Below are 25,170 nucleotides of genomic sequence, written 5' to 3' on the forward strand. Positions count from 1 at the left end.
AAGGAAACAGCAAGATATACTTTCCTTTTTTTTTTTTTTCTAAAGCTAAGAGAAGAAATAAAAGCACAATAAATGAGCCATTTTACAGAACCTATAAGAAAAGAAGAAAAGTTTAGGGGAAAATAAGTGAGAAAAATTGAGCAGCTGCTGCCACGACTTCCATTTGTTAATGCTTCCCAAGAGCAATTGAGCGTTCAGACAAATGTTGTCTGGGAGGATGTGACAGAAATACCACTGGACACAGAGACTGCTGAGTGCCTAATGCGGACAGATGTTACGAGACAAGCACAAAAAAAAGATGAATGCTGCTTTCTAACAGATTCAGAGCCAATAAACAAATTAGAAAAAAAACAACAACAACAAAAAGCAGAGCAGAGGTCTTTTGTTATAATCAATTCACCAATCAAATATATTGTTTTGCTTCGGATTAAAGTTTCATTCTCGTGAATCAATTTGTGAACCACTTGCTCACTGAGTGTGTGTTAATGGCCTAAAGTAAACCAGGTGACAGTGCCAGGGATTGGGTTTTTTAAATAAGCATGCTGAAAAAAATTTACATTTGATAGGCAAAGTTAAGTTTTACTCCCATACTTGTCTCTCTGTAGGTCACTAGAGGAAAGCACAAGGGAAAAGCACAAAACACAGAAAAGATGCTAATTCAGTTTCAAACAACAGACAAATGCAACCACAGTGTGACCTCAACAAATGCTTAAATGTCATTTGTGAACACAATACTGTTATATAAAAGATAAAATATAATAGAAAATTATTTATCTGCATTTGAACAATTTAAATCAACTTAGAAATGTTTTTTTTAAAGACCCACTCTGATAATAATTGTGCTTTTGGGGCTTTTAACATTTTCTGGACATTTTTTGTGATGATTGAGGGTATAAATTATGAAGCTTAGGCTTAAAATCGCATTTCTGAGTTGAACTTTATTCAAATCGTTGTGAACACGGAGCGGACGATGAAATATGTTAAAAAAAAATCTGATTTATGACAAAGAAAATAAGCTGGGCGTATGTGGAGCCTCCTGCTCTGCCAACGGCCCCGCCCACAACTCAGAGGCGAACTTCTAATAAACTACTTTTTTTAAATTTATTTTTAAATTAGACCTAAGATGATCTGAGTGGGTCTTTCACACGTTAAAGAAAAATGCTTCCAATAAAAGCCAAAATATTTTTTATATTTTTTAATAAGTCTAAAAGAAATACATCTTCATGATTGTAGAGTTTATACTACAGCGTTGAGTCTCCACCACTCTTTACATTAGGACACTTTCTATCTCTTTGCCATCGTTAAAATAATGGTCCATCAAGACAAATATGTGAATACAGAGTCTGTTTTGAGGTGAACCACATAATCTCTCCTGAAAAATGTGTGTGAGAACACACACATTTTGCAGTGCACACGGTCTTTAAGGAGCACACGCTAAGTGCTGCAGCAGGGGGAGGGTAATTCAAATGGAAAGGTGACGGTGCAGATCTTCGTGCATTTCATTTGGCCTGCTGAAAACTTGAATGAAGAAGGGACAGGGAGAAACAAAAAGTGAAGAAAAGACATACAACAGGTGAAAGAAATAAACAAGCACACCTGGAGAGTTAAACACTGGAGCTGTGGGGGTGTTACACACGACTGTCTCAGCCAGTAAGGTGTTATAAGGGTTGTTAGTGCCTTGTGGTCGCAGAAGAGGATTTGTTAGTAGGTAATTCCCCGTCATTCCTGGAGTGGTAAGACAGAGGATAATCAGTTAATTTTGGCAGTTGACTAAAAATTGTATTAAGAAATTAAATAAAAGTATTTAGAAACTTTTAAGGTTTTAAGTATATAAAAAAAACAATAAAAAAGCAACTACAGAGAAGCAGGAGAGATTTTTTTGCACAAAGCCTGATCTGTATCATTTTTCTCTTTTTTCTCTCACAGTGTGTTTTAAGGATCTAAAGTATTTCCACTGCCATTTATCACCTGTGTTAAATGCCATCTGTCATATTGAGAAGTCTCCAGGGATGTTTTTAATGACATGGAAGTGCTTCAAGGAGATAGAGCCTTCCTTCAGTGCACTAACTCTCCAGGGTAACTACTGCACCCTGGAGTGATCAATATCCAACCTTTGCATTAACATCCCTAAGAGAAGGTGTTTCAGGATAAAAACCTAGGTCGTAGCTGATGTTCAAAAAGGAAAAATGTACTTCAAAAGGCCTTGATGTAAGGTTCTGTCAGTAAGAGGAGACACATCGCCGTGGAGACAAAAGTCAGAGGAGGCGAGGTTAAGCTACCTTGGTGGAAACCCACTTTCCCCTCTCATGCTTGGAAAGCCATTTCAGAAGCAACTGAGAGCCTAACATCTCACTAAGCACTCCGGGTCAGCCAGAGTTGAACATCATCTTCTCATCATCATATTTGTGCTCAAACTAAATAATAAATGACTCCCCCCCCCATCTATCCTGCAGAAATCCTCCTGAAGAGGTCAACAAATATGCCAACTAATAAATGGTCTTTTGCTGGATGATAGGAAATTACTTTCCTTGTTTTAGTTTTGTTTGGGTGTCCCCCCGAGTCTTGGTTTGGACTTTAGGTTGCTAGCACTTTCAAAAAAAGCGGGGAGGACACCAGACAGGGAACAACTTGGTTCCAATTTTAAACTGATGTTAGCAGCCAGACTGACTGCACCATGTCTGAGTAAGGACTTCTGCAACTCAGAGCAGACAGAACACACTAAAGGCCTCAGTCATCTCTGTTTATTTTTTTTATCAACCACTGTCTTCTGCCCTTCTGAGATGAAGGCATTTATTACTAGTGATCGGACCATGTATGGTGGTGAGATCATTCAAGCTTGAAGGTGGCATTTCTAGCTAGATGGTGACATGTGTGTACAGGTGTGCAGGATAATGAGGTGTGAACTGACCTTGGTTAAGGGTGGAGGTGCTGTTGATGTCACCTGAGATAAAGGAGGACTCAGACTGCTTTCTTACGGTGTCATTCCACATTCTCCTGATACGACTCTGTCAGGTCAACAAGGGACAGCCGTTAGGACTTTGAACAAGCCCGTGCACCTTACAGATCAACTTTCACTGAATTCATCTAAAAATCTGCCTCACCTAACTATAAATGTTTAGCAAGGATGGGGCAATCCTAATTTTAACATTCCCTGATTATATATACAGTATATATATATATATATATATATATATATACAGTATATATATATATATATATATATATATATATATATATATATATATCACTGGCCTTTACCTCCACCTTTTTGGACAAAGCTAAAGCTTAAAGGGATGTATTTCTAAAATCACTGCACATTCAATTAGAAATATTAGCCTATAATAAGAAAAGATTAATGCAAATGTACATTTTTGCAACTGAGGCTTTTTCTGCAGTAATCTCCTGCAATGCTCTTAAAATAGTCCAATACTGTGTCCTGTGCACATGGTGTTAGTGAAAAAAAAAGGATAAGAGGGAGTGCTAAAAAGGGTAGAACAGAAAAAAGGGATTCATGCAGCAGGAGCTGGTTGTTAAATATGGAACTATCTTGTTGGGTTTGTGATGCCTAATGCAGCTTTTTTTGTACAGTAATGTACAGTACATATTTAAAAAAATATCTTATATCATTAAAAAAAATCAGACGCTCCTAAGTTTTTCACTCTTTATAACAGAATCACCTCAAATGAACTGAAATGTTTTTTCCACTAAAGCAAAAAACAGGTATTGCAAATAAATATACTGTTGGACTTTTCATTCAATTTTCTGTCAAAGGCCTTTTGGCAACAATTGAAGCCTCGAATCCTCTCCAGAGATTCTTCCTCAAGCTTGGCTCACCTGTTCTTTGAAACTGTCACTCATTCTTCGCAGCAAACAGGGAAGCCAAAATTAGATGAGAAGCATCTAATCTGCCAGCTGCAGCTCTGCAGAGATCATTTATTGTTCCGGTTGAGTCATTTGAATTTATTAAGTTCTGCTGTGGACAATCCTAATTTTTCATTTACTCAGCATTTTCCAACATCTGCTTTTTTTTCGATCATCATAAGTCATCTCTTAGCCACTGTCAACTGAAATCATTCCCTTGACATGATCTCACTGTTACCGGGTTTGAACCGCTTTAACCAGTTAATGTTTACTGTCGGGTTTCCTCCTTTCCTCTCCTTGTTTCTGCGTGAAATTGCTGCACTGATTTTTGCACCTCTGTTATGTTCGTCCATCTGAAAAAACGCAGCCGTGGACCTCATTTATCATGGCCACTGGTCTGGTCACTTTTTTGACCGAGGTCTTTTGTCCAACATAACTCAATTTGGCTGAATGGCCAGATCCTGGAACTCTGACTTTTTGTTTAAGAATGATGTTGTGTTTTTGGTTTCTTTAATTGCTGAAAAAAACAGCTATCATTATTCTTTAAAGCCTTCCTTGAATCTGGACAAAGTTCCCTAAAATCCAATGTTACCTCTCCACCTTTGGCTGTTTATATACTGCAAACAGTCTTATTAGGCATATTTGTCAAATTTTAAGTCAAATTTTTAAAGTGATATAATTTGCATTAAATGCCACATTTTAATGACATTGAATGATATATTTTTAATTAATATTATTAAATTAATAAATAATCAATTTTTAACTTTATATCCAAATAAAACAAATGCTTATTTTTAATTATCGGTACAAATGAGGCTGCATTTAGATTTTTTTGTACTTTTGGATGGTATTTTCTGTTATATTTTTTATTTTCTGTTGTTTTGGGCTGTGTTTCTTTTTCTATGCCATTTTTTTCCAGATCTGTGCCTAATTGTCCGGAGCACCTGATTGGGCGAGAATCTCCAGGGCAGCATTTAAATACTGAGCATCTTCTGTTGGAACACCCTGACCCCAGCTGGCAGCAACAGAGCTGATGTTTTCTCTGTTTACACAAGCTTTGGGCCTAAAAAAATGTGGCTTTTTTGTGTAAATAGTTGCTTTTTTGCCCCTCTACATTCATTCCTGGGGTCTTTGTGAGAGTTTTTGAGTCGTTACAGCACTTAAATCGTTTTTCCTGCCTTTATGAGGCAAATCAAGACAAATCAACTTTCCTTAGAAACCAGTAGACATTTTGCCACATTTAGGATTTTACTAAGCATTGCCATTTATCCAAAACTTTAAAGTAGCACACTTTTAATAGTCAAGTTATAGATAAATCCTGTGTGACAAACTGAGAAAAATTACTTTTAATTTGGGAAATCTGTTGAAAGGTGTAAACTTGAGCGGGTCTGAACATTTTTCATCAATGGAGTTTATTTTTTACTATCCAAATCATCAAAATGTAGAGGGTCATAGAGGTTGAAATGATCTTCTTTCAACATATCTGTATTGTTTGAGCGAATGTAGGTCTGCAGCTGCTGTACTACCTGTGTACCAGAAGAGTAGCGTGCACTGGTCCGCGTGGCTGAAGTCTTAGCGGAGCCATGCGAGCTCTCTGTGGCAGTCAGCCCGCCACAGCAGTACGTGTGGCGGAAGCTCTTACTGTACTCTTTGCGAACCTGCAAGGACACAGACACAGGCTGTTTCATTCAAAAGCAGTAGTCTTTGATCATCCATATAGTGACGTGTGGAGAAAATCAGAAAGCCAGATTATTGAATTCCTTTAGTGTAATCATCAAGGGAACTCTGGGAAGGCCAAGTTTGACCAATGAAGACTAAAACATGCTTACTTTTTTCTGGAGAAGGCAGTGGAAAATAAAGATAAACATCCCTTGGAAGGTGTTGAATATGGTGAAGAGGTATGCCATGACTATGGAGGCCTCACTGATGAAGAAGAGACCAAAGGACCACGTGAGACCCAGCAGGCACAGCAGGGCAAAAGCCCCCATGACCCAGGACCTGCAAGAAAGAAAATACAAAGAAAAACAAAAGCTTCAGTAGACAATCTTTAACATTAAACTCAAATACGACTCCAATTTTAGTTCTAGGTGAACAAAAGTGAGAACTAAAATATGTTATCACACTAACAATCAGTTAAAAAATCCCCCTCATTTCTTGCACAGTTTAGGCCAACAAAGTGTTTGCCTTTGGACGGATAGGAAGAAAACAAAACTTAAATTGTTTTAATTTTCTTTGCAGTAATGTACACATTCCTATGTTAAAGTGTAGTGCGCAGAAAAATTAGCACAGAATAATAAAAGAATCCAACTTTAAAAGGAGTTCACATTGACCCCCATTGTGTGCCTTTGTGTCAAAACAAAAACAAAAAAATTGCAGATGTAAAAATGTGAAGGAAATACTGTCTAAAAGTCCCATGGAACCATAACAAACCAACAGCGGTCAAATCTCAGTGCACAAGTGCACAAAAACACAACTAGAACCACAACACAGCACTAATTACAATAGTGAAAGTGACCAGCCACAAGGACAGAGCACGAAAAGCTTTGAAGCAGCATTTTGTGAGAGGATGAACGAGCAAAAGAAAGAAAAGGACAGAAAGATTTCAAAAGAAAAAAAGGAGAGTGGGGAGAGTCAGCTGAAGAGAAACTCTAGGCGAAATGTTCTTACTTGATAAACCGTTTATTATCTTCATAACTAGAAAGCATGACAAGCAGGAAAAAGAAACACAATTAGATCAGAGGGAAGGACAGCGTGTGTTAGTTGGCACTTAAGACTGAATTGATTCAAGGGAAATGATGTGTTTCGCTGTTAATGATTCATAAACATGAAGCAAAACATTTAGTAAAAGAACCTCATCTGTGGTTGATCTAGCATTTTTTTGGTGCTGTTGTGTGGGTAAATTTATTTGAGGTGCATGATAAAAGCTTACCCAGGCAAATCTGTGTTATAGTAGCCATCACAAACGCGATAATTACTGGTGTGGATTGCAGAACAGAGAGAGACGGAGGACGAGGATGAGAGGAGAAAAGAGAGGAGAGGGTGCGCGTTAGCTTTGCCTTCACATGCAGCATGCAATGACCGTTGCGCTCCGCTGAGTGAACCCAGGCACAAAACCACACAAAGAAAATGAGCACAAAAAGACCTGCTTTTTATACACGGTGGGGTTTGTCAGTATAAACAAACTTAAATTAAACAATTTATAACACCCAAGTAGAAAATGTAAACCAATGCCAAAGCCACTTAATGTGGTCTGCTGTGGTTTCTGTAAAAGTGCTCCAACACAAACAAGGCATCTAAATAAGTCATTGATTCTTTTGCATGTTTCCTGTCTTACCATAGTGTATTATTGCACATTAAAAAAAAAATGATATAAACTAATGTTTGTGCAAAAAACAATGACCTTTATCCTCAAAAATATATTTAAAAATTCCTGCAGAAAATTAAATTGGGCATTTTTACAGAAAGACTGAAGAAAAAAACAGAAGAAGACTTTTTCTTATGATGAGTTAATTATAATAATGCCGTTTTTAGGCGAAATCATAAAACCTGTGTGGTTTTCTAGGGCATAATTTCTGCAGAGGGGCAGGATTTCATCAGATACTTGCCATTGAGTTGTGAGCGGGACTGTTGGAGGGAGTAAGCCTGCCCTCATTTCCCATTAACCCTTTGTTTACACTCTCTCCTGTTAGCTTAAACCCCCTCGCAATCCCAACCTAACATTACAGTGGCAGGGCTATTAAGCAGGTCGGCCAATGATCAACGGGTCGGCGGTTTCAATCCCCGCTCCCCCAGCCAACCGTTGTTGTGTCCTTGGACAAGACACTTTTGCCTCCCTGCCTCCAGCGTTTCTCTGGTACTTTTTACAAACTGCATTTTTTTGTCTACTTCTGGTTCACAACAACTTGTATACAGAAATACTCGGAAATGCCGAATATTGATGAATGAATATTAATTTTCTTTATATAATGTCCACTATCATGAGAAAAATGCTACAAGAGCATGTCAAAAACACATTTTTCATTGGAGTGGGTCTTTAAAAAATGGCAAAAAGTTTTCACTTCAGAAGTAAGGTCAGTTCAGGAGAGAGGTGTTATCTTCCATAATAAATAATTCCTGTTTATTTTCTATCTTCTTTCTGAATTACAAGCAGTGATGTATTAAAAATCTGTCTGCCACATCCCTGAAGTAAACAGGTGTGATAGCAGTCCAGCTGTACGCTTTCCTACTATAACATTGTTTTCAAGCTGAAGTTTGGAGAATAACAATGTCACAAAGGTTATTTTTGAAAAGAACAATAACACAAAAATGCCTTCAAGCAACATTGTGACTCAAAATCTGCAAATAGTTAAAACTATACATTTGTACATATGTATTTCCTTAAAGGTTGGGAAGTCAAAAACCAAACCCAGAGGAGTAAAATAAATGTTTATGCATTATCAAAGTGGCAGAATAAAAGGTTTGTAATGCCTCACTTACTTAATATTCTCCAGTCGGCTAGAGTCTGGTTTCAGGGTGGTAGAGTGCTTCACCATTTTGTACATTGTGATCACCAGGAAGATGAGATTGAGCTGTCAAAACAGAGTAATGGCAGCATTAATTCATGAAGATGTAAGGCTTGAGATATAACAGAAAGAAAGAAAAAACTGTTAATTTGTCTGTAAGTATTAAAAGCGGAGAGCCTTCAACTCTCTGCGTGTCCGCAGACTAATCCAATAAACATCTATCGTCCCTGCTAGAATCAGACAGGCCGACTGGCGCCAAATTTAGTGTCATTCTATATCAATAAGAGCATGGAAATGCATTAAAATCCATCACTGTGGAGAAAAAAAAGAGCTCACAGCAGCAGCAGTCGAGCAACGTCAGTGGGGGGAAGGAAAGTAGCAGAAAAAGAAACAAGAGAGGCTCTTGTTGTACAAAACAAATGCATATCATTTTGTGCACGTAGTGAAATATTATAAGGCGGAACCAGCAGCAAAAAGCTGGAGGGAACCTGGCATGTTTTGTTCGACTCTCCTGTGTGTGCTGATGAAAAGAGTGAGACAGAAAAGGAGAAAGGCCGCGCTTTCTTGCTTGTTTTAAAGTATTAAATCTTAAGGGAGAGGGCGGCACATATCAGGCTGAGACAAGGATACGATGTGCAGCGTCTCTGAGAACATTTCTTTGGTACCTTGAAAATCAATAGTTTGATTTAGAGACACAAAAGGCGAGATGGTCCAGCAAGGGGCCCCTTCGAATAATTTACTTCAAAAACATTTATTCTAGGGCAAAGTAGTCCTCCACACAGCATGTACAAGCACTCGTGGCAGATGCAACAAACTGTGTTTGTCCTGCCACCCAGCCATGTATAAATAATGCCAAGGAATGTCTGAGCAAATAATTGAGACGTGTGTCTCCAATGGAGCGTATCAAAGAACCAAATAAAAGAGTGGAGCACCAGACACAACATACGAATAAACACATTTGCAAGGAAAAAAAGCCTCGTCTCTTTTTGGTCGAAGTGGTGAGTTTCGATGCCATTGTATTATTTTTAGAAGATCAGAAAAAGGGGAAAAAAAATGGCGATGAATTGGCGATATGAGGGACCTTTGTGAGCTGGACACAGTCATTCACTCTTGAGCAGAAATGTCTCGGTGTTTGGGTACACGGAGTTATCAAAAGACCGCCTGTGATCAATACATCACCCCTCCACATGCAATCAACTCATGGAGCCGTACACAATAAGTCAAGCTCTGAAAGAAAGGGGGGGGGGGGGTAACTGCAGGGGAAGAAAGAAAGAAAGAAAGAAAAAAAAGGTGAGAGGTTGGGGGAACAAAAAATAAAGTAAAAAAAATAAAACAGATGCCTTTTTTTGTATCATATAAACCATGTTTTATTTCACAGCTATCAGCTATTATTTCTTTCAGCCGTCTGCATGAGTCAGACTGTGCTGGTGATTGCAGGGAGGGGGGGGTGGGGGGTGGGGCAAGGACTTTTGAAGACCCCTTTCACACATGGAGTGCTGACATAGATCCAATGAGACAGAGGAGAGGGACACAGTACTTTAAAGTAATCCAACAGCATGGCACATGTTCCCACCCCCACTGACATGCTTTCGCGGGCCTTCCCGGGGGATCCCTCTTGCTGGAGCAGAGCTGCCTTGCTTCCATACTTCACTCTGTCTCTGAATCATCACTGCAAGCCATGCAGAAGCACCTCGCCTCACTGGGACTGAGGAGAAAGCTTTTTCTGAAGTGGACTGTGTGTGTACACACTGAACTCCAAATGAACTGAGGGGGATAAAATATTAAAGGTGCAGATGGAGCTGTCCAGATGACAAGAACTGCTCGCGATGTGTCATGATCCAAAAGGCCTTGTGTTGAAGCTATCTCAAGCATACTAATGTCTCCCCTCACCACTCATTACTTCCGTGTTCCCCTTTCATGGAGCTAATACCTCCTGTGCCCAGAGACATGCAACTCTGCCTTAGAACATGGATCCAAATGCCTGTAGTGCTGCTGTTTTGAGGCTTTGAAGCAATAAAAACACGAATGGCCTTGAAAAAAAAAACACTCTTACTTGATTTAGATGCGTTTTAGCTTCCAAACAGCCAAAACTTCACACTTGTCTCATATTTGTTTGCACTTTCTTGCTTGTGTGCCTTGTCTCATTGACAAGGACAAAGCCAATTTGTCGAGAAACCAGGGTCATGGATGTTGTAGACAAACCTTGCTCCAGCACGCTCCCCTGAGATGCCCCTTTCTACAGTGCTTTGTCTTTTTGAGACAGTTGTTGCACAGAACCAGAGGAGCAATGGCCTATGCCTGAGCTGGAGCAACAAAACCTCATTCCTGTCACACATTAGCTCTGTAACAATACATTAGCTCCTCACAGGGTCATGATTCTATCTCTCCGGTCATCACCGCTGGGATCCCGATCATCATTTCCACAGCAAACATATTTTTCATGCAAATTACAATGCGAGTAACACTCGATTGGAAAACAATGAGGGCCCAATTTAGGAAAAGGAAACATATTCCTGTGTGGCTGACAGAGCATTTGCTGAGACAGGAAGAAATGTATGTTTTGCTTTAATGCAATGCTGGCCTTTCTTCAATTATAACCTCTTGCATTCAAAGCGGTGGAGGGAGGGGAAAAAAGGAAGGAAACAACAAAGGCGCCTTTCAGCCTTTGCTCAAAGATATTTCAGTCCAATGTAGACCTTTGACAGGTCTTCTGTGCGCATCCTTATCCATCTTTAAAAACTACTTGGAGAGGCTTGTTTTGCTTTGAGGAAACTGTGAAATGCAGTTCAGTGAGAGGATTCCTCTTTTATTTATTTGACCGTCGCACAAAGAGCTGCTCTGTGCTGAAAGCTCTGACCAGTCCTCCCATGTGCAGGCACTTGGTTGAATTTAGCACGACTGCCACCGTCTCCTTAGCATGTTATTCGGTGTTCAACACAGGTCACTTCGTCTGTAGATACTGTACAAGCCATTAGACTGGATAACCAACACGGGGCTGAACAAATGCCACCCAACCTCTCTGCATGGAAGCAAGAACCTCCCCATCCATCCATTTTCACCGGAGCAAACAGTGTGATCGTCTGTCAGGATACATATGACAGATGCCATGTGCTATTTCCTTTTTTCTCGTGCAAAGTCGAACTCCCCAAGGTCTCATTCTTCTGAGCCTTGCTGATGGAATAGGAGATAATAATGTCATGACCACTAAATAATTGCATGCCTTTATAGGACGTATGTCAATATGATATGCTATAGTCCTTCACCTTAGACAGCCCTTGACTAAACATAGAGGTGCATTTGCTTTTGCTCTCCCTGACAATCCCATCTGCTATTTACAAAAAGCAGAAAAACGATCAGGCAAAAAGATGCAGAGGAAGGTGAAAGGAGTAATAAACCTCGACATTGTAAGTCCGCTTCCAAAAACACACACTGGCCCAGTTTGGAATTTTCTTTTTTTTTTTCCCTGTCCTGGAAAAAACATAAGAGTAAATTCTATTTTTTAAATTTTTTCGTATTTGTGAAATGCAAATTTTTTTTATCAAATATTAGTATATGATGTCTTCAAATTTGTTTTACGTGGAAACTGGATGTGTTCATTCTGAATAATAAATCCTGCTAACTTTTCTATGTACAGTGTTTACCTTCTAAAATTAACCTGCAATAGGTGAAATCTACATAATAGGATTACAGATTTTTAGGCTGTAAAATCCCTTTCTACACCCGTTAAGCACTTTCCTCTCTTGTTTCATTTTGAAAAAGGAAAACAAGGATCTGATTGTGTTTAAAGATGTATGTAAATTTGGCAAACTGAACAGATTCCTGGGCACGGAGGACATTGGTTGATAAGGTTAAGGTGACCACAATTTAGCGAAGGGCCACTGTATTAGTATTATTGTGTGTACTTATTTTTTATCTTCCTGCATCTCTTTTAAAAATGTCATCCAAACTTCTATGCACTCTGTCAGTCTCAATATTGAAAGCAGAAACAAAACTTACCATGATTATAAAGGTGACGGGTCCGATAAAACTCCATATGAAATGATTGTCCACTCTTAGCCAGCAGCTACAAAGAGAAGAGAAATGTGAGCTTTCAACAAAGCTTAAAACAAAGTCACATTTATACTAATATTTCTGCTCATAATTATAGAAATACCTCTGCTTACTGATGATATCTAGTGTGTGGCTGATTACTTTTGAGTCTAACCTGGAAGGTTTTTTATCTTGGCTAAACATTAATTCATCTTCACAAAAACGGAGGAAAGGTCTGAAGCAGTCTCTCATAATAAACAAGTCTTAAATGTGATTTGACCATTAATCTGTGTGAAAGGCTTTTTTCTGCACAGTGCACTTCTCTTTAAGAGAGCATTTACAAACAAGAGGTCACAGGAGGGTCCTTCAGCAGACAGGCATTAATGTAGCTGCGCCCTCCGGTGAAGCCACAGTATTGAGGCTGTCAGCCTCTTTCATTGACATAAAAAATTGAACAGCTGCCCATCCCTGGCAAAAATCGCTCAAATGTTTTGGTGTGGGTCTCCTGGGACCAGCATAGGGTGCAGGAAGAGATGATGAGTTGATTGCATCTCAAAGTCAGCCACACATAGACACAGCAGGTAAGCCGGCGCAGCGTTTCGCTCAGCATGTCAGCCAGGCATTTTGGAGAAGAGAGCTTTATTTACGCTTTCTCGGTCCCGTAGCTCCTATAGTCTATAGCTGCAGAGACGCCAACCACGATGGCAGGGAAGAGGTAGCCCGACACATAGTAGTACTTTTTCCGTGAGTATTCGCTCTCAAACACTTCCACAAGCATGAGGTACAGCTGGACTCCTTCAAGACACATCCAGGAGAAGGAAGCCAGGAAAAAGAAATGGAGGATCCCTGCTATAATGGCGCATCCGATCTGTGACAAAATAGACATTGATTTCAGCAAAATGAAGCTAGGAATCATACAAATAGCATTTACTGAAACATGACAGCATATCGAACAAAGACTTTTTTTTATAGTGCACACAAAATATATAGTAATTTTTTTCTATAATCCAGTAAAAAGATGACATTCTCCATTTTTGCTTCTCCCATTCAACAGAATGTATATCAAAGAGAGTGATAAAAACCCCAATGAATATTCATTCTCCACATGGGTTCTGACTTAGCACGCATCTACTTTTTCCATTAGAACAGCAGAAATTAAAATGTCATGTGTAATGTGAGGTTAGAGGAAGCCGATGCAAACACAGAGCTCTGCTCTGAAAGGTTTGAATCCAGGCTGACTGTGGAAAAAAAAAGGTTTTGTATTTTTCTAAAATTGAAGGAAAAATATGGATAAAAAAAGAGGTTTTAAAACGGTATGTTCGCCATGGCAACGGAGACTTTAAGTGAAAGAGAAAAAAAAGGCCTGTCAAATGCTAGACATGTCTCCTTAGTAATCTGCAATAATGGCGCTGTCCCGCACATGTCATGTCAGGGACAAGCAGGGAAGGTTACAAACAAACAACTCTTAAAGCGTATCCATTTTTCACTGAAAGGCACTTTTGTTTTGCTTAGAGAGCTGACAGAGTGTGGAAAGAATGCATCAAAATCAAATCTATAAACTAAAATCCGTCCTGCTTACCCTGTGTTCCGTCATATCGATCCCAATTAGGAATATTAACTCTGCAATGAAGAGATTTAAGCACAGGTTCTTGTGGATGGTGTTGCGGTCGCTCTGCAGGCCCCGAAAGAAGCAGAAGGTGAAGATGCAGATGCTGAGGCAGACGAGGGACACCACGATGCCGACGCGAGTGATGACTGACAGGAGAAGCTCGTGATGCTCCCTAATGTTGGCCTGGAACAAAAACAAAAACTTGCATTAAAAAGTGTTACTTTAGCGCTTTTACACTGCAAACTATTTGATACTTGCAAAACCTTGCTTTTAGACATTCCAAATATTTTACCAGGTTTTAAGATGTTTTAACTTATTTTTGTCCCACAGCTGTCCAAACAAAATCCTTTTGCCCCATTCTCTTGACAAAAGAAAAACTTGACCTAAAACTTGAGTTTAGACTAAAATTGCAATAGATTTTTGGTTCAATTTTAAGGATAAATAAACTACAATCAGGTACTCTGTATAAAAACTAAAAAATTACAAACCTTGTGGTTAGAACCAGCAAACAAATACGTTTATTGGTTTTATTGGTTGTACAACATTCACGATTAAGACATTCTATTTAACATGCTTGTGTGGAAGTTCCACGTTTTCAGATTCTGATATCTTAAGATTTGTTGTTTAGTAGAAATGACTTGCTGTGTGGACACATAATTTTACAACTTTCTAACGATTTTCTTTTTAAGATGAGTGTTCTTTTCCTTATTTTTAGGCTACCTGTTTTTGCACAAATTTGGCTAACACTAAATTACACAGAATGATTTACCTGATGCGTGAATTTAATATCAGATGAGATAGCAAAACGCCTCATTCCCACAGCAACATATGTCATAAATTTGGAGAAAACAAAAGTATACTCTTAAGTGTCACTCTGTCTTTAGTACTTCACCCACTAACTCCGTGTCTCTTTCTTCTAGAGGTTGAGTAATTTTAAAATGAAATTCTTTGCATCAGTGTTCTCTCCTGCCAACATTTTGACTGTAATTGCCACTGACTTAAAAAAAAAGCAGGAAAACTATAAAGGGAGATGAATTTATGGATTTGATAAATCAATTTTGCATTTCTTAGGTACAGATTAATTTTGTATTGATCAATCCCTTTTTAAAGCCCAGCCTTAATCACTGCTATTCAGAAAAAACTATGATATCTGAACCCAAAACGATCTAGAAAAGATGGGACATACTGAGATTTCACGGTGTGCCATGAGGACGGCGAAGTTGGTGAGGTGACTGCAGGAGCAGGTGGTGTGCGTTTTGTTGTAGTTCAGGAGTTTGCAGCCTTGGGTGGACCAGTAGCCTGTCATACTCCTTTCGGAGTAATTCCAAAAAGAGCAATTGGCATTGAAGTAGTGCTCCATCTGCAGATAACAAGAGATATGGTTAAGTGTCCAAATAATTGACTTCCTGAAATTGAAGCACATGTAGAACATGAGGCCATTTACCCCCTACTCATACAAAGCACTTTTCTACACTGATATGGATGAGGATTTTTCACTTCACAGCTCTCATGAAGCAATTCATATGTTGTATCTCATTTGGCACGTGCTTGCCAAATCTAGCGAAGCATAGTTGAGTATATGAGGCCTTAATAACAGAGAAGCGTAATTGTTTGATGGCATGTCTGTGGAACGGCACAATTCCTCTGATAAAGAACGGAGTCATCCACAGTCCTCTGGGAACTCCAGTGACAACTTTAAAAGACAGAAGATAATTGGTGCTCCAGCAATTTCTTCCTAGATTGTGAGGCTAATCTAGGAGTTAATATCCCCACTATGAAAGAAAATGTGTTTCATTTGTATTCCAGTGTTGATTAAAGAATTAGTTTTCATTAAGAATTCACTTAAGTCCTAAAGACTTATTTAATTTGATGTTCAGTGACTTAAATAAACTGCTGACTGACCTAGCCAGACATTTACTTTTCAGAGCTGTGGATCTCTGTCTCTCCAGGTTCCCTCCCACATATTTTCTTTTTTTTTCTCTTTTACATGACCCTTCCTGTGGGGAGACTCACGTCAATGTGCTCCAAGGTGAAAATCACCGGCTCGTTAATGAATACACGGCTCGACTCTTTGTTGATCGAAGCTGCAATGATGTCAGAGTTGACAGCCACAGACACGTTGCGACCATACGCCTCATTTGCCATCTTGATGGTGGCGTTTTCCGTACTGAGGAACTGGCTTAGGTTTTTGTAAAGCACAAAAACCAACTTGGCAATCCCTGCAAAGTGGAAGACGGCATCAGAATGAGGCAGAATGCATGTCTCTTTTCAGGATTTACTTTCACTTCTTTTTTAACTTACCATTTCGGCTGTTGAGCTTAACAGTGTTGGCAGAGAGCTGGATTGAGATTCCATTCTTGCTTGATTGTGGAAATTTAAAGTCCTGGACTGGACCATCCGTGCTGAGAACGTACACATCCAGGACTGCCGTGAGGACGGGAGCAGATAACGGTTTGAGAAAAAAGAAACACATATGACAAAAAGCAGAAAAAGGACAATGTTACATTTTTGCAGGAAATAGGAAAATATTTTCTGAGTTTCAGAAAAAATTAATAAAGATATGCCAATCATGAAATAGTTTCTTTTGTTCAATGTAAATCGCTAAACTGCAAAGATGAAACAAAAGGAAAACTGTTGTGTATCAATTAAAGACCCATAAAGAGAGTAAAAGATTGAATAAACAGTTTTTTTGACTCCACAGCAGGCTAATGTTCACATTAATGTATAGAGTTACAAGGTCTAGATGCATACATTAATAAAGTAAGCATGCACAATCAGAGAATCCAGTCTATTTAATTGTCCCATATTCATCACTTTGTCAGTAAGTGACTCGTTAAACCTAATGCGTGTTGTTTTTCTTTTCCCTCGGGGTCTAAACGTTTATGATGAAAACAGCATTGGTTTTTCACGAAGCGGCCTTGCTTTCCTATCACAGAAATGACTCTTTCAATGAACGGAAAGTAATCAAATTAACTGAGCTTGCATTGATCTCAAAGTCTTGTCATTTCCTCTTTCTGACTCAGCTTTACTTACTTATATTATCTGCAGGGACCTTGACAATGGCGGGTTCCATGAGGTTGTCAGCGAGGACAAAGGCCCCTTCCTCCAGTGTATCCAGTAACATGGTGGCAGCGTGAGTCTGCTCAGTGCTGTTCATGTCCTGCCAGGACTTTAGGGCCTCCGGTCGCAAAAGGTTGTCCACCGTGTCCACAATGGCCTGCATCAAAAACCCAAGACAGACGAACCAACAACAGCAACAAAAGAGATGGAAGATTACACAATAATATTTATGATAACGGTTAGATCCCAGATATACAGATCATGCAGACAGTCAATGAATGAAAACTGGTGTTGAAGCTTACGTCTAGGGGATTTAAACAAAAGGTGATGGGTTATTTTTATTTAATTTTTTATAAAGTACCAGACGTAAACTGTACATGAATGTTTTCTATATGCTGTGGACCTTGAAGGTAGACCCGACGAGTGGGGAAGAAAGTGAACATTAGCAGCGACGGGGATTCAGTTTCTTTTTCAAGGACGTTGCATCGAGGCAGACACTTTGCTGTGCATTGAGCCCATCAGGCCTGTCTGATAACAGGATATTAAGAGATGTCCTGATGAAAGAACCAAAGGCTGTTCTCAATTAACATTCTCTAATTGCACCACTCAATGTACAACTCTATGACCAGTTTTACAGCCCCCCCCCCAAAAAATAAAGCTTTAAAAATGTCAGGGAAATTTGAATAATATATTACACCATAGCCTTTCTAGCAAACATTAAAACGAGCCAAAGCCCCCAGAGCATGACTTTGGGGGTCGGGTACATTCGGGGATAATGTCAGGAAATAATGTGTCTAATCAACCAGTCAATGCTGGTGACTTTTGGTGGAAGGCATGAGGGGGAGTGCAGCTAATGTGAGGTTGTGTCAAGCACGGCAGATGTCAGATACTGCTGACTCACCAAACCCTGCCCTCGTGCTGTCATTAGCTCAATAAATGTTGTGATTTACATTGATGCAGCTTCACTGCACATCATTACAATCAAAAATAAGGGAAGGCATGGACGCTCATAGTTGTTAGATAATTTGTTACTTATTTGTTTCATTCTCCTGCTTTGTTTAGAAGAACGCATTTTTGGACGGGCTAATTAACTCGATCCATTTTAACACCCTCCCAAAGGAGAGATTTAGGTTGTGTGGGATGCACTGGGAACAGGTGAAGGACGGTGATGTCCCCGACACAAGAGGGAGATTTGAGGACAAAATACTCTATTGTGTGAAGCTCCGCCCACAATAAGATAGGAAGGAAAAAAAGCACTTTTTTTTCCATTGCCACTCATTCAGTTTTTCAAACGCAGCTTTAGATTCAAAGACAACTGTGTTCTTTTTTTTCCTTGCATGCAGTAAAGGATCAAGTGTGTTCCCTTAATAAGAACAATGTCCTAATGAAACACATCTGAGCTTGTGCAATTGAAAGGCGTCTGATGTTGTGCTGAGCAAAAGCAAAACCTTTGCAACAAAGCAGCAAATCCCAGATCAAACGAATAATGAGAGGGATGTAAGAACAGGATGTTTGCTCGAGTTGTGTTGTTAGGCATCCAGGCGTGCACTCTTGAGCAAACACAATAAACACACAACAGGAAATGCAGAACAAATGACAAAATGAACCATAATGCGCCTGTGATTGCACAGAAAAAACAACTGAGATATGAAAAAGAAAAAAAAAAGAAAAAGCTCCCCTCACTAATCGGAGGTGACTTCTCTTTGACTTGGAGAGCAAACGGGTATGGCTGTGTGTCAAAAAGCTGCTCAGAAAAAAATAAAAATAAAATAACACAGGAAGCACAAGGAGGAAAGAATACATGACAGTGCATTAGATACATGCTGCTGGGGTGTAGCTGGGCACATACAACTGTGTAAGGATAGAGGGGACAGCAGCAAGCAGAGCGGGCAGAAGCATTGCTTCAGTACCTTCATGTATGCTCTGCATGTCCTTTCTCTCTTTTGAAGCTTTTTATCAGAAAAGGAGGAGAAAACAAAACAGAGACAAGTAATTTGCACATGTTTGTAAGTGTGCATGAAAACATGCACATCCAGGACTGCTGTGAGCAGTTTTATAAACGATCCGATCCCCAAATATATTTTGCTGCTGATCTGCTTCAGTAGAAGTCTCAGAATAGAGTCATTAAAAACAAAAATTAAAGGCACAGTCCAATCATCTTATGATCAATTTTAAAAGCTTTTCCAGTGGTATTTTAAACATAATGTTGGAATTTGTAACCGAAATAACAAAACCTGTGTCGGTTTCTAGGACAGAGCTTTTACAGAGCGGCAAGAGTTTATCAGAAATTTGCCAGCGAGTTGTGTTGGCGCAAAGTAAGCACCAACTGTGCTCATCGCTTTGATTATACTCTGTCCCGCTAGCTTACGAAGCCCTAAAAAACCAGACCTAACATTACAGGTGCAACAAAATGATGAGCTTGGACCTGCCGATTGTGTTTTCTACGTCACATATACGATTATTTTCAAACTGCATTTTTTTGTTTGTTATTGATTCACCAGGAGTTGAATAAAGAAATACTACAAAACACAGATTTAATTTTAATTTTCTTGATATAGTTCCTCCATTATGAAAAAAATGCCAAAAGAACATGTTAAAAACACCAACAACACAATGTCCATTGGAGTGGGTCTTTAATACATTTTATATTATTTTCTATTTAATGAGTCATAGTATGAGCTCACCAATCTCTTGGTCACTGACTTCATGTAAAAATAATGTCAAAAAGACACCAGTTGAAAGTCTCAAGATGAAAAAAAAGCAGCTTCCCTTAAACTAACTTATTGGATTCATTTTTTATCAAAGGTTTTCTGTATAGGTACACTTTTAATAATTTTCCCTTCAAATGCTTTCTGGCATTTGCAATTACCTTGTTGAAGCTCCGTCCAGCAGAATCCTTCTCGCTGGGTCTGAGCTCCTGCAGCTGGGCATCCAGGATGTCTACCAGCTGCTCCATCAGACGCACCGAAGAGCTGACGTCGCCAGCATAAATGGGCCCTTTGGTGTGCTTGGCTAACTCGTTGGCTAAGTTCGCAGCATTTTCTCCATTGCGGATCTGATTAAGGACATTTAAGAGAACCTTTATTGATCACATGACAGGGAAATTATTGAATGATAAGATAGTAAAAAAATAGAAAAGAGACACACTTTAAAAAAGGTGTCATATCTATTTTCTGATGTCTACCGGTCACGCTGCATCAGCCTCTGTTCAATCCACTGCCCTCTGGCAAACATTACTGGTTCTTCATGACAAAAACCACTAGACTGAGAAAAAGCTTTTTCGCACAAGCAGTTGCTTTATTGAACGCCCACTTTGACACCATAGCCAAACGGAAATTTGACTCCTCCTTTTTTTCATATTTATTTTTATATGTTTGCTCATAGTCTTTTAATTTTTATTTTTATGTTGCATCTTTGCACACTAATCTCTTTTTTTCCCTTGTACCTCCCAGTCTGAAGCTGCTCTAATTGTGTAGCAATTCACTACTGTAATGACAATAAAAATGATTCTGATTCTTCCGATTCTTTAACAAAATACAACAAACTAATAAAGGAAGACAAACGTGAATGTTACTTTTTTTGCCCGCTCCTGATTCACCACAATTTGCATAAAGAAATACTAAAATATGCAGTCTTAATCTAAATTTTCATTAAACATGTCCTTCATTATAAAAAAAGTGCTTCAAGAACAAGGTAAAACCACCAAAAACCAGATTTTCATAGGAGTGGAATTAATTTTAGAGCTGACACTTTTTGTGTCCCTCCCATAAGTTTAAATCTAAGGTGTTCCACTTCTATGATGTGAAAGTAAGCAATGTTCAAATGCAACAAACCTTCTGGGCCACTTGGTTGACCCAGTGAGAGGTACAGTTGCTGAGATCAGGGCCCTTTGGGTGCCAATCCCCCGTAGAAAGGACACATAAATAAGAAGCTGTGCCTAAAACAGAGAAAAATGAAAACTTAGATTTGATTCTTTCAAATCTGTCTTTTTTTTTGTCTCACTCATAAAATCATTTATAAGACAGGAAAAGACAAGACCAAACTAAAGTGTAGGCAAGCAATAAACAACATGCAAATTCATCAAAATGTGATACGTGGAAAATCAAAACCGTGTGAATAGAAATATCAGCCAAAACAGATCTTCTTTTGTTTCTTCAGTCTGACCGTTGCCCGCAATTTACCTTAAAATTGCTGAATTCTGTTAACACCAATCAGGTTAATTTAGATGGCGTTGCTTATGGAAATATATTTTTGACACCGTGTGCCTGCTTTTGCGGTTAAGACGCAACAGGTTTTTTTTCCCTCTTCTCTCAATAAGCTCAGTGTCTGATGAAGTTTGATCACGGTAAGGGTGCACTCGTAAATGTCCGCATCCCTAACTCGCATCATTATCAAAAATGACATTGCTAAAATCAGCGACATCATAAATTGTCTTCATTGATTGTTTGATATAAGTGCTTTTTGCTGATGATAAAAATAAATAAGTGTCAATCAGATCAAACAAATGAAGGCATTGTGTCTTTAGATGCTTCAGCTCACATTAAGCAGGGGAAGTACCCCACCCCAACCTCCCACCCTCTGAGCTGAGGGGAAGTCTTGTTTACCCCGTGTTCCCTTAGGACAAGGTCGCTCCACAAGCATGCCCCTTTGGGTCTGAGGCCACATTATTTCTCGTTTCTCTGTTGCCTTGCAGAAGCGCTCCGGTAAAGGGAAGGACTCCGGCACAGGAGGCGAAGTCGTTTGTGGAATCAAGGGAGGCGGCCTCTGCGCTCCCCTGCTGCCCTCTTTCAGCACTGTTGTGGTGGTTGTGTTGGCCACACCCCAGTGCGGTGTGGTTGTTGTAGAGGTGGTTGTTGTTCTCTGCGACTGAAGAGATGTGGTTACTTCTGACAGCGGCGGTGCTGCGTAGACAAAAAAAGGTTAAGAGGCGTCATTGTTTAGTGGAGCAGCTTGGGGTGGAGAAGTTCAGTGTTGCCATGATTCCTGTGAAAATGCAAAGGAAAAACACCAACCAGAAAGTTCTTTGACCTGTGGTTTTACAGGGAGGTCAGCTCATTAGTGTCCCACTCAATCGTGTATATAATGTTTAATTCTCGTTCGGAATACTTTAACAGCGTTTGGAAGTTTGATCCTCTGATAGTTGGATGCCGTGTACCACTGACCCCTTACAATCTTTCGTAACACTAAGATACTTATTTCAAAGAGCCCGGTTGGCTAAATTGCTGTTAAGTGCTTGTGCAACAAGCATATTTACTTTCTCTTTGACTAAAGATTATCCAAGCCACTCAGTCTGAAGCGAACAACACAATAATTACACTAACATCCTCATGTCTGGCAATCATTCTTGCCTGGGAGATTCTGTGGCATGGCTGATTAAATTCCACTGGAGCAACAGCAGACCTGTATGGATAGCCATGGTGCCTGCACATTTATTCAACGGTTGTTTCTCCCAACAACTCATACCCTGATAAAACAGGTATGCTGTAACTCATGCAACGCCCGGGGTAAAAACAATATGTCTCGGTCTCAAGAAAAAGGAGAAAAAGTGCACTCCTTACATTTAACATGAGCCACTAAGGAAAAGCTAGAGGACCATGTTTTATGAGATACATGAGAGGAGTGTGAGTAATACTGTTATTACATTTTAGAAAGTCAAACATAAGGGAGTTTCAGAGAAAAAAATCATGATAAATGCAAACTTTTCTTTTTAAATAAATCCACTCCACACCAGCAAATGTTAAAAAGTAACTCACCCTGGGAAAAAAAGAGAGGAAAACTGTGAGGTGAATTTAACAGGATAAGCTACATCAATCAAAGTAGCTCTGATTGGAATGTGATGTGCATACTGAATCTAATCGTGTTTGAGTACTCTGATTTCCTCCATTAGGCTGCCTGTAGAGCATGCAGAGAATGTGAAGAGGTGCCGTTACACTGCTTGAGTAAAACACAGTTATTCTCAGCAGTACAGCCTGCGGGAAGAAGAAAAAGACACAGAGTGCTACAGAGGTAGAACGACAAGCGGGACTCAGAGATAGATGCAGGACAAAGCACATGCGGGAGGTGGTGAAAAATCGGAAAGACGATGACAAGGAGACTTAAAAACAGCGGGACCCATCTGAAGAGTGAGAGGACAGTTTCTGTCTTCAGGTGGACTGGAAGAGATGCAGACAGACCCCAGGCAACAACGCCTCCATCTCTGTTTCCTCCATTGGATAATAGGTCTGGCTGATAGCAAACCCACAACCCTCCCCAACACACCCGCACAACTGTTACTATCAGTGTAGGCCCCACGGTGTGGATGAAAGGCTTCAGCACAGTTGAGCTAAAGAGAAATCGCCTTTGAGGCTGGCTGCTACCTGTGGCGAATTAGGCTCTATTGACCAGAGGAGATGACTCTGTGTGCTCCCTCCTGTTGTGGGCAAAAAGAATTACACACACACACACACACACATACAACATGACAGTGTACACAGCTGACTGTCTGTTGTGACAATGGGCTGAAGGCAGATTTGGCTGGCTGGCTGCATCCTTCTTTCCTGTCATCTCTACCCTACTTGCTTCTTTAAACGTAACAGTTTTCTTCAGCAGCAGCCCGTCACGGCAGCCGAGACCCAACCTCTGCTCGTTCAGCTGCTTGGGTGAAATGCCTATCCCGCAATAATAGCCTTCTAATCCTTCATCTTGTTTAACTAACTGAGGAGATTCCAAAAGGTTGAAGACAGATCATTTAAGTCAGCTCCCTTACCACGATTCAAAGGTCAGTGTTAAGTGCCTTCATTAAAAAAAAAGAGAAGAAAAATAGCTGTGAAGAATGTCAGGTACATGGAGAAAGCTGGAAATAGGCGAAAAAGCAGCCAAATTCCACTGAAAGCTTGGCAAAGTGCGTTCAAGCGACCACTTTCCATAGATAGTCTATTCAAACACTAAAATATGCACATTTCAGGCTTCTGCGTCCAAATATTCAAACATCGCTACGCAAGTTTCTACGACCTTTTCTGGACTATATATACAAAACATATGGCCATTGGAGTTCGGCCAATCAGGGACTTGTATCTGGTAGTGGCATCCCTTTTCATTTACAAAACTGCCAACTGTTTGAAAATTGTTCATGGAGGAGAAATGAATTATTACCATTTGTGGCGATGGAATTATGAGAACAAGTCTTTCATAAATCGGAATAGAGCTCTGAAAGAAAAAGCCTGGAGCAAGATTTGCGAGATTTACACCGCTTGCTGGATGGGCACATTCTTTTAGGGAACTCATGTTCCCATGTGCGCTTTTAGCATATATTTGACAGCACATCACAATTAAGAATTAAGATTCTAATACAATTAAGAGCTCAAAAAAGTTGATTTTGCATGATAAAGGCCCTTTAAATGATCTGTTGCAAATTAGCACATGTGGCATGAAGGGGTTAAAGTATTGAGAATGATAGTTTATGTCCTCTCGGCAGGATTCCCAAACTACTGTGGGACCTTTTACACGTCTCCTAAGTGTGAAGGATAAGATTGCAGGCTCCACAGAGGTGGTGTCGAGGGGTTGAGGGTTAGAATTCAGACAGAGGTAAAATGAAAACAAATTGCTGTTCAGCAACATGATTTAAGATAAAGCGCTCACAACTACAGCCAATAAATCAGAGGCATGTGCTATGAAAAAGGACATTCCTTTGGCATTTCAGCTAACAACTGCATCTTTTTCCCACCTTCATTCAACAGGGCTTCAGTCACGCCTGGCTGATATGATGAGTTTAGTGTTCTGTTTGCAACAGGAACAGTCTGGGAAAACACAAAGCTGTGCTAGCAGTGACACAAATTCCTCGTCTGGACCTGAATGCAGACTGGACCAATGCAGCTGTACCTGAAATAGCCCAATTAATGAGATCAGACCACATTAAATAAAAAGGGATAAAATAATCCTGTTGGGGGCTTCAATGACATGTTTATGATGCAAAGTAATCCTCTTTTCTGTGTGAAAAAGAGGCTAATGTGAATGTAGGCTACAGTTCTCAATTGAAATGTGCTCATAAACAAAGCTGCCTCTCTGACCGCTGCTGTTCTTATGTGGAATGTCAATCCATAATCCTGCCACCAACAAAATAATACGATTACC

At 39.7% G+C, this 25,170-nt stretch overlaps 1 protein-coding gene across 50 annotated transcripts in view; it reads right to left on the bottom strand.

Annotated features, from left to right (window-relative positions):
- The window catches only part of adgrl2a (adhesion G protein-coupled receptor L2a), a 264,519-nt gene that overhangs the window by 3,664 nt on the left and 235,685 nt on the right, over window positions 1–25,170 (bottom strand). For 11 of the 50 annotated variants that reach the window (XM_078945802.1, XM_078945808.1, XM_078945805.1 and 8 more), the window contains 19 exons: window positions 21,666–21,962; window positions 20,895–20,998; window positions 19,931–20,116; window positions 18,972–19,010; window positions 17,035–17,218; window positions 16,303–16,425; window positions 16,015–16,220; window positions 15,188–15,361; window positions 13,972–14,184; window positions 13,040–13,260; window positions 12,360–12,426; window positions 8,338–8,429; window positions 6,791–6,835; window positions 6,529–6,555; window positions 5,691–5,859; window positions 5,388–5,519; window positions 2,909–3,005; window positions 1,597–1,725; window positions 592–609 (listed from right to left, as the gene is read on the bottom strand). In XM_078945802.1, the coding sequence (XP_078801928.1) occupies window positions 592–609; window positions 1,597–1,725; window positions 2,909–3,005; window positions 5,388–5,519; window positions 5,691–5,859; window positions 6,529–6,555; window positions 6,791–6,835; window positions 8,338–8,429; window positions 12,360–12,426; window positions 13,040–13,260; window positions 13,972–14,184; window positions 15,188–15,361; window positions 16,015–16,220; window positions 16,303–16,425; window positions 17,035–17,218; window positions 18,972–19,010; window positions 19,931–20,116; window positions 20,895–20,998; window positions 21,666–21,962 (2,523 nt within the window). Of the gene's footprint in view, window positions 1–557; window positions 610–1,596; window positions 1,726–2,908; window positions 3,006–5,387; window positions 5,520–5,690; window positions 5,860–6,528; window positions 6,556–6,790; window positions 6,836–8,337; window positions 8,430–12,359; window positions 12,427–13,039; window positions 13,261–13,971; window positions 14,185–15,187; window positions 15,362–16,014; window positions 16,221–16,302; window positions 16,426–17,034; window positions 17,219–18,971; window positions 19,011–19,930; window positions 20,117–20,894; window positions 20,999–21,665; window positions 21,963–25,170 lie in introns of all 50 variants that reach the window. The other 39 variants (XM_078945814.1, XM_078945835.1, XM_078945812.1 and 36 more) reach the window with 23 other exon arrangements.

The sequence above is a fragment of the Oryzias latipes genome, chromosome 4 (assembly GCF_053564925.1).
Source record: "Oryzias latipes strain Hd-rR chromosome 4, Olatipes_Hd-rR_3.1".
Taxonomy (NCBI): Eukaryota; Metazoa; Chordata; class Actinopteri; order Beloniformes; family Adrianichthyidae; genus Oryzias; species Oryzias latipes.